Below are 13,053 nucleotides of genomic sequence, written 5' to 3' on the forward strand. Positions count from 1 at the left end.
TGTTTGAGACAGGGTCTCCTGTTTTTCCACTGTGTACACTGGGCCAGCTGCATGGGAACGTGTGGGGATTCTCTCGTCTCCATCTCCCATCCTGCAGTGGAGCCGGCATCACAGGCGTGTGCTACTGTTGCCTGGCTTTACGTGGACTCTGGTCCTCGCACTTGCAGAGCAAGTGCTTAACCTGCCTGAGGTGTTGTCCTAGGTACTGAGCGTTTGTCTTAGCCTGAATCTTTAAATCTGGTTTAGTTTATCACTCTCTCCGAGATCTTAGTGAGCTCAGGTCTTAGCTGTCTCATGCCCCTCAGCATCCTCCCCTCGTGTGCCTGCCACAGAGATGGCACTCAGTAAGCTCATGTAGTCTGGGCTCTGGGTGCCTCCTAGGTCTAGAAAAACTGGGACTAATTTTATCCCTACCTTAGTCACTGTTCTGTTGCTGTGAGGAGACACCGTGGTCAAGGCAATTCTTAGAGAAGAAAGCGTTGAACTGAGGGCTTGCTTACAGTTTTAGAGGGTTAGTCCATTATCATCATGGCAGGAAGCAGGCGGGCCTGGTGCTGGAGCAGTAGCTGAGAGCGTTACATCCTGATCTACAGGCAGCAGACACATGGAGAGACACTGGGCCTGAGGTTGGTTTTTGAAACCTCAAAACCTACCCCCAGTGACAAACCTCCTCCAACAAGGCCACACCTCCTAATTCTTCAAACAGTTCCACTAACTGGTGACTAAGCATTCTGAACACATGAGCCTGTGGGAACCTCTCTCATTCAAAACACCACAGTCCCTGACTCTGAACCTTTGTTGATGTCTGGAGCTGGTTTTGGTTGTCACAAAAGGAGAGAGGTAACAACCATTTAGGGGACAAAGGCCAGGGATGCTACTGAGCAACCAGAGTGTTCAGGCTTCTGAACTAATTTGCAGCCTCTCTGTTAGTGGTATTAAAGTGGAGAAACCATAGACTAGAGAGGGACGTGTTCCAACAAAGATGTACCAGGGACCTCTTACTCCAGGTCAAGCCAGTTAAATTCCATGTTGACCAGGTTGCCCTTTGTTCCCAAGCAGTACTTACTAGAGTGTGAAAGATCCTCACCTCACAGTATCCTGTAATTCTGATTACAAGAAACAGTGAATTTATCATAGCAAGGGGCACTTGTGTGAAGCGTATGTTTCTGAGTTTGTATTTTTTTTTAACATCTCTCTGAAATTAATACTAGGGAAAGATAGTCCTTTACCATTGGAAAACCTTCAGGTAGGAAGGATGAGGAGGATATAGGCATGATACAGCAGAGAAGTCACACCTCAGGGTAACTGGGTAACACCAGGGTAACTGGGTGTTAAGACTAAGACTGTCTGACCTATAAAGAGAAAAGATTTCTTTGGGTTTATAGTCCTGGAGGCTGGAAATCCATGGATAACATGGTGCCAGTCTCTGCTCAGCCTATGGTGAGGGCCGTGTGCAAAGCAGAAGGGCAGGGGACTTCAGAAGAGAGCCAGGGAGCCAGACTCCTCCCTTAGTGCACCTATTCCTTCCAGAAAGGCAAGAACCCATTCATGAGGCTCCTGCTCAGGTCTCCCGCTCGGCCTTGCTTCCCACCATTGCTACCGTGAGTTGAGATGCCAACACACAGACTAGGAGCAGAGTCTGAAGTCATAGCATAGACTTCTTGCACATGTGCTCATGAGAGTATGCATATTGGCCCTCGGGGAGAGGCAGGTTAAGAGAAGAGAGGAACCACCATACTTCCAGAGAAGTTGCAGCCCTTTGTCCAGGATCAGGCCCCTAGAGCATGACAACGTGAGAGCCTCTTCCCTTGCTAGATCTCAGTTCTTCGGTTGATGACTTGAGTGTGTGTGTTCAGCATGGAAGGTGCTCACACTCCGGCATGTGGGCTGCAAGGGCTCCAGGAACAGCAGCCAGGCCACTCTGCTTCTTGCTCTGCTCCCTTTCTTTCTGGCCACGCTCTTGCCATTTGATTCTCACATGCAAGGAAGGGTAAGCACATGCCTCTGGCACCATTCTGTACTGGAGAACACAAGAGGCACAGGACTGACTGCTTGGAAGAGGCATCCAGACTAGTAAGAAGGTGAACAGGTTGGGAAGGGTTGGAATGTTTCCCACCACAAAGCCAGTTGAACTCTGGCGCAGGGCAGCTGAGCGGTAGAGCTGCTTGGGGTGAGATGGGGAGAGGACAGGCAGTTCACAGGCAGTGTCGTCAGAAAAGCTGACTAGACCATTGCAGTGACCCATGGAAGCTGGCAGTGGCCGCAGGAGAGGAATGCGGGAGGTCTGGCCTGTGTCTTTGATGCCACCTTTTAATGTAGAAGAGGGAAAAGGCCCTGGACTCCAGTGTGTTCTGGCTTTAGCTTAAAGGTACACACTGGTTACAGGATGCTAACTCGACCTTTCCTAGTGGATCTTGCATATATATAAGAGAAATAAAAATACAGAGAGGGGCAAGATATAGGAGGATCAAAAGTAGAGGAGCATTACAAGTATTAAATTCATTGTTGGTTTTTTGAGACAGAGTCTTGCTGTGTAGCCCAGGCTAGCCTCACACACTAAAGTGCTCCAGCCTCGGCCTCCTGAGTGCTGGGATTGCAGATTTGTGCCACTCTCCCTCCCCAACCCGTAACATTGTGTATCTATCTATACACTCCACAAATGTTAATATACATTAATGCATCTTTGGGGCAGGAAGGCAAGCTCAGTACTGGTGTGGTGACAGGCCCCCACCCACTTCATCCTAACTGCCCCCCTGTCCTGTCCTGCCGTCCTTCCCATAGGCCTCCCTGCCTGAGCTCAGCTGTAGCTCTGCCTTCAGAGAGTTGGCTGCACAGCACCAGGCCTGCCCACAGGACACCTCAGCACCCAACACCTCCACATGGTCCCAGACAAGACCCTTTTTTCCCCAGGCCTGCCTTGGGTCCTACTGCCCTGTACACCGTTGTCAGGCTTCCTCTCCTGCGTCTCCTGCATTGTAAATGTCAGGCATGACAGGTTCTTCAGTGTGAGTTTACAGTGATTACTGCTTAGAGCAGAAAACCAGACCTTTCTTCTTCTTCTTCTTCTTCTTCTTCTTCTTCTTCTTCTTCTTCTTCTTCTTCTTCTTCTTCTTCTTCTACTACTACTACTACTACTTCTACTTCTACTTCTACTTCTTCTTCTCCTCCTCCCCTTCCCCCTCCCCCTCCCCCTCCCCCTCCCCCTCCTCCTCCTCCCATTGCTTACATCAACCAGAGTATGGCTGATACTCCAGAGAGCTTTTCCTTTGTAAGATGATGGGTTGTTTCTGTGGGGGAAGGTCTCTGAGTGGCTAGGCTCAGAGTTCTACGCCGGTTTAGCAGAGCAGGCACCACTTGGGTTCTGGGCCCTGTAAATAGGAAGAGAAGCAGTATGGGAAAGAAGAGGAAAAAGAATCCAGGGAGGCCGCATGACATAGGTTTGAATCTGTTCCATCACTTACTAGGTACGGGGTTGCTTAGAAAACAGCCTGCCTGCTCTGGGCTTCCTTTTTCCACTTTGGGCCAGTCCCACTGTGAGCTACTGGGATGCACATGAGATGTGCATGAAAGGCCTGGTGTGCACAGGAGTGGGCCAGCCCCACAGTGAGCTAGTGAGATGACGTGAGATGTGTGTGTGCACAGGAGTGGGCCAGCCCCACAGTGAGCTAGTGAGATGACGTGAGATGTGTGTGCGCACAGGAGTGGGCCAGCCCCACCGTGAGCTAGTGAGATGACGTGAGATGTGTGTGCGCACAGGAGTGGGCCAGCCCCACAGTGAGCTAGTGAGATGACGTGAGATGTGTGTGCGCACAGGAGTGGGCCAGCCCCACAGTGAGCTAGTGAGATGACGTGAGATGTGTGTGCGCACAGGAGTGGGCCAGCCCCACAGTGAGCTAGTGAGATGTGTGTGTGCACAGGAGTGGGCCAGCCCCACAGTGAGCTAGTGAGATGACGTGAGATGTGTGTGCGCACAGGAGTGGGCCAGCCCCACAGTGAGCTAGTGAGATGACGTGAGATGTGTGTGCACAGGAGTGGGCCAGCCCCACAGTGAGCTAGTGAGATGACGTGAGATGTGTGTGTGCACAGGAGTGGCAGCTGCTCCCTTCTGTCCTCTGCTTCCTGTCTTGGTGTTACCAGTGTGACCTCAGGAGAAGTAGAAATGTGTTCAGGGTTCCCCACTCTGCCCCTCCCTCTCTTTCTTACCGCCCCATTCTCTTCAGATCTCAGCTGGCCTCAGAGTAGGGATTTGATTCAGCTCATGTTAGGGACACAGCTGCTGCTTTATTTATAATCAAATCTATCTAGAATGTATGTGCCTGGAATTGGCAGAATTTCCATGAGTAAAAACCAAAGTCGGACTGAGTTCAGTCCTCTGTGACCCTCCTCCCCACACCCCCTTGGCCCCTATTGAAGATCCTTAGGCAGAGTTCTGAGTGCAGTGGACTGCCTCTCTGTTCTTCCCTCCTGGTTTGTTCCCACACTGAAGTCATGAGGGGACTCTGGAGAAAGGGCTCCTGAGGGGCCCACAGTTTACTATTTTGTATGGGTGTATAGCCTAAAAACTAAGTTTTCCGTTTTCTTCCTTTTGAAGTCATAAAATGACTGGTCACTAAAGGCCTATACGTATATCATGCCCTTAGCTTTTTACATAAATCCCTTGTGTTGGACTAGTTTAAGTCTACAGGGAAGTTCTGTTCCCACTTACAACTGGCCCTGTTACCCCCGTTGTTACTGTCTGACGTCACACTGCATTTGTCACAACTGAGACCAAGGACAGTAGTCACTAACTGCACGCTGGGTTCAGGTTTTCTATTTGTTCATAGCGGCCATCTTCCATTCCAGTTCCCGCCCAAGGGACTTCCTTGGCACAGAGGTCTTCCAGGCTCCAGTGTTCTCCAGGCCGGGAAGGGCTTGGTTTTTACTTGTGTTTCTGTTGCTGTTAGTTGTACATGGGGTGGGGTGGGGGCTCACACAGCAATCCCCCTCTTGGCACATCCCAGGTGGGGGCATGAGGTCCTGCTGAGCCGCATCCCCTCCTTACTGACCCTGTTCTCACTCTTCTGTGCAGCTGTGAAGAAACCTGCCCCGGCACCCCCCAAACCAGGAAACCCACCTCCTGGCCACCCTGGGGGTCAGAGCTCTCCTGGCACAGGCACATCCCCAAAGCCGAGCACACGCAGCCCTTCGCCACCCCTGCAGCAGGCCCCAGGCATGCGCCGCTGCTCCAGCAGCCTGCCTCCCATCCAGGCGCCCAGCCACCCACCACCACAGCCCCCCACACAGCCCCGGCTGGGCGAGCAGGGACCAGAGCCGGGCCCCACGCCACCGCAGACCCCCACACCACCCAGCACCCCACCCTTGGCCAAGCAGAATCCCTCGCACAGTGAGACTACACAGCTGCATGGAACCCTCCCAAGGCCGCGACCGGTGCCCAAGCCTCGCAACCGGCCAAGCGTGCCGCCACCCCCGCATCCACCTGGCACCCACGCGGGGGATGGCAGCCTCGTGCCTTCGGCGCCCACAGCGCCCACAGCCTCCAGAATCGTCACTGGTGAGTAGCAAGGGGTCCAGTGTTCCCTCAGACTTCTCTGGAGGGCAGTTATCTCCTGCACAGCTTTTATGCCAAGACAGCAGAGATGAATACCCGTGGCACAGATCATAAAGCTTGCAGTTTTCTTCTGGGTGTAAGATTTATCTTCGTTCACATACTGGAAAGTCTAATGCATTTAAGTCCAGGTAGAAGGTATCATACGACATTGGCGTGGAGTTCATAGTAAATTCCTCCTCGGTAGCCCATACTTGGCGACAAGATGATCAGGAGCCTCATCTACAAAGCAAGTCCTGGGCCATCCTGAACTTACTATTCTAAAAATAAAAAAGGCACATCCTAAGTGCAGAATTTCAGAAGCGGGTATAATAGAAAGCACCATATATGCTAAGTCAAATGCAGAAAAGCAGATCTCCCAAGCAGATCACCTCACTGTGCTAGCCTCAAATGGCTTGGCAGGGATAAGCAGAGATTTTCCTGTCATCCCCTTTAATCTGCCCTAGGCATTGGGTTGATGATACAGACTATAGTGCTACCTTGTGGGATATTTTTATAGATATCCTATAAAACATTTTATTTAACTATATCAAGAATATTTCTACACCAGGTACTGGACTTTGCTATTTAATTTGAAAAGGAATGGGTTCTTTAGTGTTTGTAATGGTCATTTGGGCTGTGCATCACTTCTTAACAGCAGCTTGCTTTTAATTACAGCAGCCTAGCTGTGGGTTGTCCTGTATGAAAGCGTGCTAGTAGAAGCCACTGAACTGTACCTCTGGTTCTCCAGCCTTCACAAGTGGACTTCTCGACAGATGATGACCCAACACTGTACCCAAAATAATGAGTTAACTGACTCCGGAACATAATGCTTAGTTTAACCCACATGTTACCAGTAGTTAATAACTGTTCCTATGACAGCAGGATGTTTATTTGATTAGCACGAAGCCACATTGGTTTGTTTGCTGTTTGTCTCCCACTAGATGCCCTTCCTAGTGCCCTCACAGGTGGGGAAGGTTTCCAGAACTAAGGTCTGTAATCCCTCAGCAGCTTCAACTGCAGCTGCAAACGCTCCCGCTTAGCCATGTTCTGTGTGTGTGCTTTTGACTTTGTGCTCAGGGTGGCCATTTGAGTCCATGCCGTGGCCATCAGTCAGCCGTCCATTCTGTAGCAGAGAGTTATGCCTTTGGTCCCATCCACAGCACTTGAGCTTTGGCTTTCCCCAAATCTAAGAGGTGGCTCTCACCGGGCAGAGGTCGCGGTTTGAAGCCCTCAGTAAGATGCTGTGTTGCTCCATTTTTTGTCTGGTGAGCCTCTCCCAGTGTTGTGCTCTTCCCAGCACCATTTCCCTGTCACTGGCTTATCAACATCCAGCAGGAGGACCAGGGTAACCATCAGCACAGGCAGTCGTGCATCCCTGTGTTTTGTGCTTGAATTTTTAATTTTGTATTTTAAATGCAAGGTAACTGCATGGAGCTTCTTAATTGATGTATAAAATTCTCAGCCCCTCCAAACTTCCCCAAATAATCCTCCCCTGAACTCCCTTTAAGCCCCTTTGTGTTCCAGCTTGCTTACATTTGCTTTCCTAAGCTGTACGGGCATTTAAAACAGTGAGGCTCCTCTGAACATATCTCTGGGCATGTACTGGGCCAGCAGAAGGCTCCTGTGTGGTAGCGTTGCTTTAATCAGAGCCCTTAGCCTTTTGTAGGATACATACAGTATGTGTCCACGGCTTAGTTCAAGTTGGAATGATGGAGGAGGATATAGGCATCCATCCGCTTTCCTCAGGATCTGGTGATTAATCCAGTAGTTGAGTGACTAAACTTTAGTTAAGACTGAGCCTTTTAACACTTTAATACTTACAACACCCAAATTCTACTCAGTCCTGTCCTTTTTATCTAGACTAGAAAGAAGATTGCAAACCAGGATTATGCCTGTTCGTAATACCAGAGTCACCTGTGGTGGTGTATGCCAAGATTGCTTTAATTGACTCCATAGTCACCTGTGGTGGTGTATGCCAAGATTGCTTTAATTGATTTATCAGTCAGTTAGATAGGTGGAATTTTACATTTAAAAATGATCTAAAGTGTTACCTATATTTTTTAATTTTAATTTTAATTTCTTTGCTATAAATTTTCTTAGCACAAGAAATACAAGGTCCCTGTAACTTCCTTTGTATTACTGTAGCATTAACCTAAAGTATCTTAACATCCCCTGGCCTACCCTTGGAAATGTACACAAGGCCGGCATTTGGAATCTAGGAATCCTTTAGCATTTACCATGCTGTTAGTGACTCTTCCTGGATATAGCCGATGGTTTTCAAGAAAAAGGAAAGAGCAGCACAGTCTTTTGTTATGCTTTAGCTTGGAGAACTTTGGAAAGATTCCTGAAAACATCTCACCTATTTGGATTATTTAATTGTAAAGAGCTGGAGTAAGGTTTAAGGGATTAAGGTGAATGCTTGTGGGCAGAGCACGCTGCCAAGCTGACTTGGTAGTCCTCTCCCCAAAGTTCAGTATCAGAGCTCTGGAGAAGGGAAGGATTCTGAGTCATTCTGAATGTCAAACTCTCATTATAACTCTGCAAAGCAGGAGGATTTTAGCAAAGAGTATTCTAATTTAAACATTTTATTAAATAATTTAGATGTATGACCTGCCATATTCAGTAAGAACTGAAATTGGAATGTTTAATGGTAAGGAAAAGGCAACTGATTGGCCAAAGCATTTTTGCTACTTTATGATCATATTTGTGCACTAATGGCTGTCACTAACCAGTCACCCTAACCCTGCCTGCCTGCATCCCTACTAATAGTGCATGCACTAAGGAGGGCTGGCCTTACCCATGCTTGCTGTCCATTGTTCTAAGTACTAAATGTGTTCACAGACTTGTAACAGGTGGTCACTGGGCTGGCCTCATCACTCCTTCATTGCATTCCTTCCTCTGTCCAGCAGGCTTCAGATGTAGTAGACAGAGCACGTGCTGTAGAGTTGGAGACATTCTTGGGAAGGCGCAACCTGGTTGATGTGTTAAGTGCCAGCATTGGGCACAAAGTGGTAAAGGAATTTAATTAGATGGAATAAGAAAGGCCCAAACAGCCCGTAATAGACAGTGGGTGGGCGAATGATAGTTATCTATTGTCATGTCACATGCCAGACTAGGCCTTCGAGGACCCAGAGAGCCAGAGGTCAGGGGTGCCCCCTGGTGTTAAGGTCTTTATTATAGTTGTGGAAGTCTGCGTACAGCCTGCCTTTAAAGGATGTCTCGTTTTGTTTTCTGAAGACAGCGTGGCCCATGATCTCATTTGCCCTGTAGGGTTTCTTCCCAGCATTGTGATTTCTTTCCCTTTACATCTCGTGCCATTGCCCACATAGTAACATAGCACTATTTCATCAACCACGTGTGTTGTTACTGCTTGTAGCTGAACATTTGTGGGGCTTCTGCTTCCGATTGCAGTTTAGTCTGTAGATGGCATATTCATGGGAATTCAGGTATTCAGGAGATTGAGTATAGTCTCCCCTTTGACTAGAACCAGTGTTTCTCAACCTATGAGTCACGACCCCCAAACAACCATTGGAAAACACAGAGATTTACGTGACGATTCGTAACAGTAGCAAAAGTACAGTTATGAAGTATCAACAAAATAATTTTATGGTCGGGGGTCATACAACATGGGAACGGTATTAAAGGGTCACAGCACTAGGAAGGCTGAGAACCACTGGGCTGGAGTATTAAGAGGCTGACTGTTGTTCGCAGATCAGAGCTTGCTAAGGGATAAGATCCAGGCTGTCAGAGCTGAGGACAGAGACTGGCCAGTGGCAGCAGTGTTTGAGGCTTCACTTTGCATTGTGTTGCTTTCCAGGGTGTTTGGATCTGATACTTGTACGAGTCATTATCAAAATAGCATTTTTGAAGAAAAGGGTTACAGCCTAAAGCACATAATCAAATTTATTGGAGTGAAAATTCTTCTAGATCCATACCCTAAACTGTAGAGTGCCAGTCCTGCCCCTCGGAGGGCCTGTCTCCCATATAAAGACACTCATTCAACAAAGAATGGGTTCCATTTGTTGGGGCCCCAAGTCCATCATTCTGTCTTCACTGTGCCTTGGGGCCAAGGCCTGTTATCTGGTGCTTTCTTCTGGATTTCTTGTTATTTTTTAAATTATCTGTAATACGAACTTAACACCAAGTAATGAACTTATAGACCAGCCTTTCTTGGAATACAGATAGCATATAAATTCATACCTAGAGATGTATAGAAGCATTAAAAGGGGGGAAAAAGACTGTGGGTGTCTTCTAAAGTGACCCTTTTCTTGGCTGCAATGAACTGGGTGTTCAAGACTTCAGCCAATGTCTCCTCAGATAAAATCTTCTCCTTCAGGACTTTCATGGAAGAGTAACAGAGTGCTTGGGGAGGTAGAGAAACATAATGTCCCAGAGCCCAGGCATCCTGACTCATGCTGACTTGTCACCTTGATAGAGTGGTGTCCCTTTGTACCTCCCTTTGTCTGATGGATGAGAAGAGAGAGCCAGATTGTCCTCTAGAAAGGCTTGATGGCTGGCACACAAGTAGAGATGCTGAGAAGCAGGAATCTGGTTGGGATGTCTTTGCATTCTGCATGCTCCACCAGCTCGTGTCTGTTCCTTGGGCTTTGTGAACTCTCTGGACTGGCGGTACCATCTATGGTAGGAGAAGTGGGGAAGAGGCTGAATTTGCAATAGTTTTCTTGTTTGTTGCTGCCTTTGAGTCATGACTGAGGCTGTGACAAGGGAGGGTTGGAAAGATGTTTGCACCAGCCCACTATTTATCTGCCCATCAGCTACCCAGCTACAAGGTTTATAGTGTCTGCTTTGTGCCAGTCATGGCTGTAAACACTGAACAAGACAGATGTGCCCTTGCCCTGGGTGAGCCACAGGTCTGAGACATCCTTAATTCTGTGTACACAGACTGCTCTTGACTGTGTCTCTGAACCATGAGATTCAGACCCGTTCAGTTGGTTTTCTAGTTACTATAAAACCTGAACTGTCCAAAATGGCACTGAGCGTCTGGACCCTTTAACTCCTTGGCACCTCTATAATCTAGGAATTTCCCCCAGTTATGGTGCAGGGACAAGTCTTTTGATCTAGGAGTCACTGAGAGAAAAAGAATATACTCCCAGGAAAAAGTAGACCGCAATCCAAAACTATAGAGACAGAGGCTAGGAGGGGCTTTCAGGGAAGGGGCAGAAACCAGTCTCCTGGCTTACCTATGGGTTTCATCAAGGCTGTGTCTGTCTCATTCACTATTATATCCTCAGCAGGCAGAGCAGGACCTGGCATGTGGTCATCTGGAAGAGAGCTGTGGTGAATGAAGGGGTCTTGTGAGCATGGAATGGGAGGGGCAGTGGCTTAAGGACCATATATTTGCCATCTTACTGAAGGAATTTTCAGTCAACAGAAGAAGACGTGAAAAGAGATTTCAGTGTATTAGTATTAGAAGAAATAGATTTAGAGATTTGGTGGTCCACTTAAGTTGTCAATAAGGGGTGAGTGTGCCCCATGGGGGGACACTCAACAGTGCCTGAAGACATTTCAGGTTGTCACTCTGGGGGTCAATAGTCTGTATGCCACTGGCATCTGGTGGGCAAAAGCCAGGGATTCTTCTCAACATCCTACAGTACACAGGATAGTCCTGCATCTCAGAATGACTCAGTCCAAGCTTTGACTAGGTAGAGGCTGAGGTCGCAGTTTTATCTCCAGGAGGAAATCCCTGTAGCCTCAGAAGTGAGTTCTCCCGGGGCGCTCTTCCCCTCAACTTAGATGTTGTTAGGAGCCCATAGTTGGTGATTAGAGGTCTAGGTGAAAGTGGATTTCCTTTACTCAGAGCAAGCGTGTTTCAAGGGTCGCATCACTGTGGGCTGCCCAGGCAGGCTGTCAGGAGTACCAGTCGGCTAGAGTAGGCAACTGTGTCTAGGGTCTCAAGGGCTTGACTTCTCGTGGCTGCCGAAGCCTCTCTCAAGGGACTGTGTTTATTCATGGGCTGACTCAGACCCTCCAGCCTCTCTCTCTCTCTGCCTTTGGTGACCTCTTGGACCTGACCCTCACTGATACCATGTTTCTTCATGTTTTTGTCCAGACACCAATTCTAGGGTTTCAGAATCACTTCGCAACATCTTTCCTGAAATACATTCAGACTTGGCAAGCAAAGAAGTGCCTGGCCACATTCTGCTGGACATAGACAATGACACAGAAAGTACCGCATTGTGAAAAGAGCCACTCGCCAGCCTTTGGCCCTCCGTCCCGGTGAGCGGAACTGGGTCAGGCAAGCCTCTGTCCCTGCAGACCAAACAGTGAAAAGCTTTCAGTGGGGGAAGGAAGGTCTGACTCTACAGGACTAGACTCCCACGGCCCAAGGAGAAGGTAAAGGGCCAGTACTCAAAGCTGAATGACCTGGGTCGTGAAGAAGTTGGCTTGCTTTATATATGGACGAAAATCATGCCAAAAATGATAGAACAAAGAAATACCTACAGCGGAAAGAGTATTATTACTGCTGAGAAATATATGGGAAGCCTTTGCCCATGCTGTTAACACAGACAGCAACTTGGAGTGACTAAGAAGAGACTTACCTATCTATTTAATAAAACACATTAATTATGCAAGTTACCTACTTCCTGCTACTTGGACTTTGGTCATCACGCACCAGAGGGAGCTTCTGTTCCTTCAGACTTGCTGCAGAATCCTTTTGTATTAAATCCAGTCTGTGTCTCCTCCAACCCCTAGAACCTCGAGCATTGGTGGCGACTGCTGGCTCTGTCGCCTCATCAAACTGGATGTGAGTCGTGCCTTGTGGATTGCCAGAATATGGAGAGAAATATACTGTTCTTTTTTAAAAAAACAAAACAAAACAAAACAACGTAATTGCTACTTGATAAAAGTTGAATGTTATTCTAGTTTCGTGTTTAATTTGAATTAAATATATTCTGTGGTTTATATGAAAACCTGCTAATTCTTGGAGGTAAACTTTGGCGTGTGTGTGTGTGTGTGTGTGTGTGTGTGTGTGTGTGTGTGTGTGTGTGTTGCTCCCATGCGTCTGTATGGATTTGAAAGAATAGACACTAGCATGATAGTTTCAGCACTACGGAAGAGAGAGTTAAAAGGTTGAGGCCAGCCTGGGTTACATAGCTAGACTGGGAGTTGGGAACCAGGTATGGTGGTACATGCCTGTTTTCCCAGCATTTGGGAGATACAGACAGAAGGCTCAGGTGTTCAAGGTCATCCATCCTCAACTACAGAAATGAGTTGTAGGCCACCATGCACTACATGGGACCCTGTCTCAGAAAGGTGAAAGAATAGAGACAAAAGTCACATTGGTGGGAAAGACTGCCAAGACCCAGCTGCCTGGTTATCCCGTAGCAACCTTCCATGGTTAAGACTGCATTGGGGTCCCACAGTCTTGACGTCTCTTTCTGAGTCCAGACAGACTTGGACTCAGAGAAGCTGACTCCCAGTGACTTTCAGGGCTATGTGTGTGT

At 48.0% G+C, this 13,053-nt stretch overlaps 1 protein-coding gene across 8 annotated transcripts in view; it reads left to right on the forward strand.

The window, feature by feature from the left end:
• Positions 1-12,511, forward strand: part of Arhgap17 (Rho GTPase activating protein 17) — a 91,322-nt gene extending 78,811 nt beyond the window's left edge. For 5 of the 8 annotated variants that reach the window (XM_052760059.1, XM_052760054.1, XM_052760057.1 and 2 more), the window contains 2 exons: positions 5,069-5,551; positions 11,658-12,511. In XM_052760059.1, the coding sequence (XP_052616019.1) occupies positions 5,069-5,551; positions 11,658-11,788 (614 nt within the window). In that variant the 3' untranslated portion in view covers positions 11,789-12,511. Of the gene's footprint in view, positions 1-5,068; positions 5,552-6,528; positions 8,238-11,657 lie in introns of all 8 variants that reach the window. The other 3 variants (XM_052760060.1, XM_052760056.1, XR_008222804.1) reach the window with 2 other exon arrangements.
• The last annotated feature ends 542 nt before the right edge of the window (positions 12,512-13,053 follow it).

This window comes from Peromyscus californicus, unplaced genomic scaffold (assembly GCF_007827085.1).
Source record: "Peromyscus californicus insignis strain IS unplaced genomic scaffold, ASM782708v3 Scaffold_4__1_contigs__length_199733344, whole genome shotgun sequence".
Classification (NCBI taxonomy): domain Eukaryota; kingdom Metazoa; phylum Chordata; class Mammalia; order Rodentia; family Cricetidae; genus Peromyscus; species Peromyscus californicus.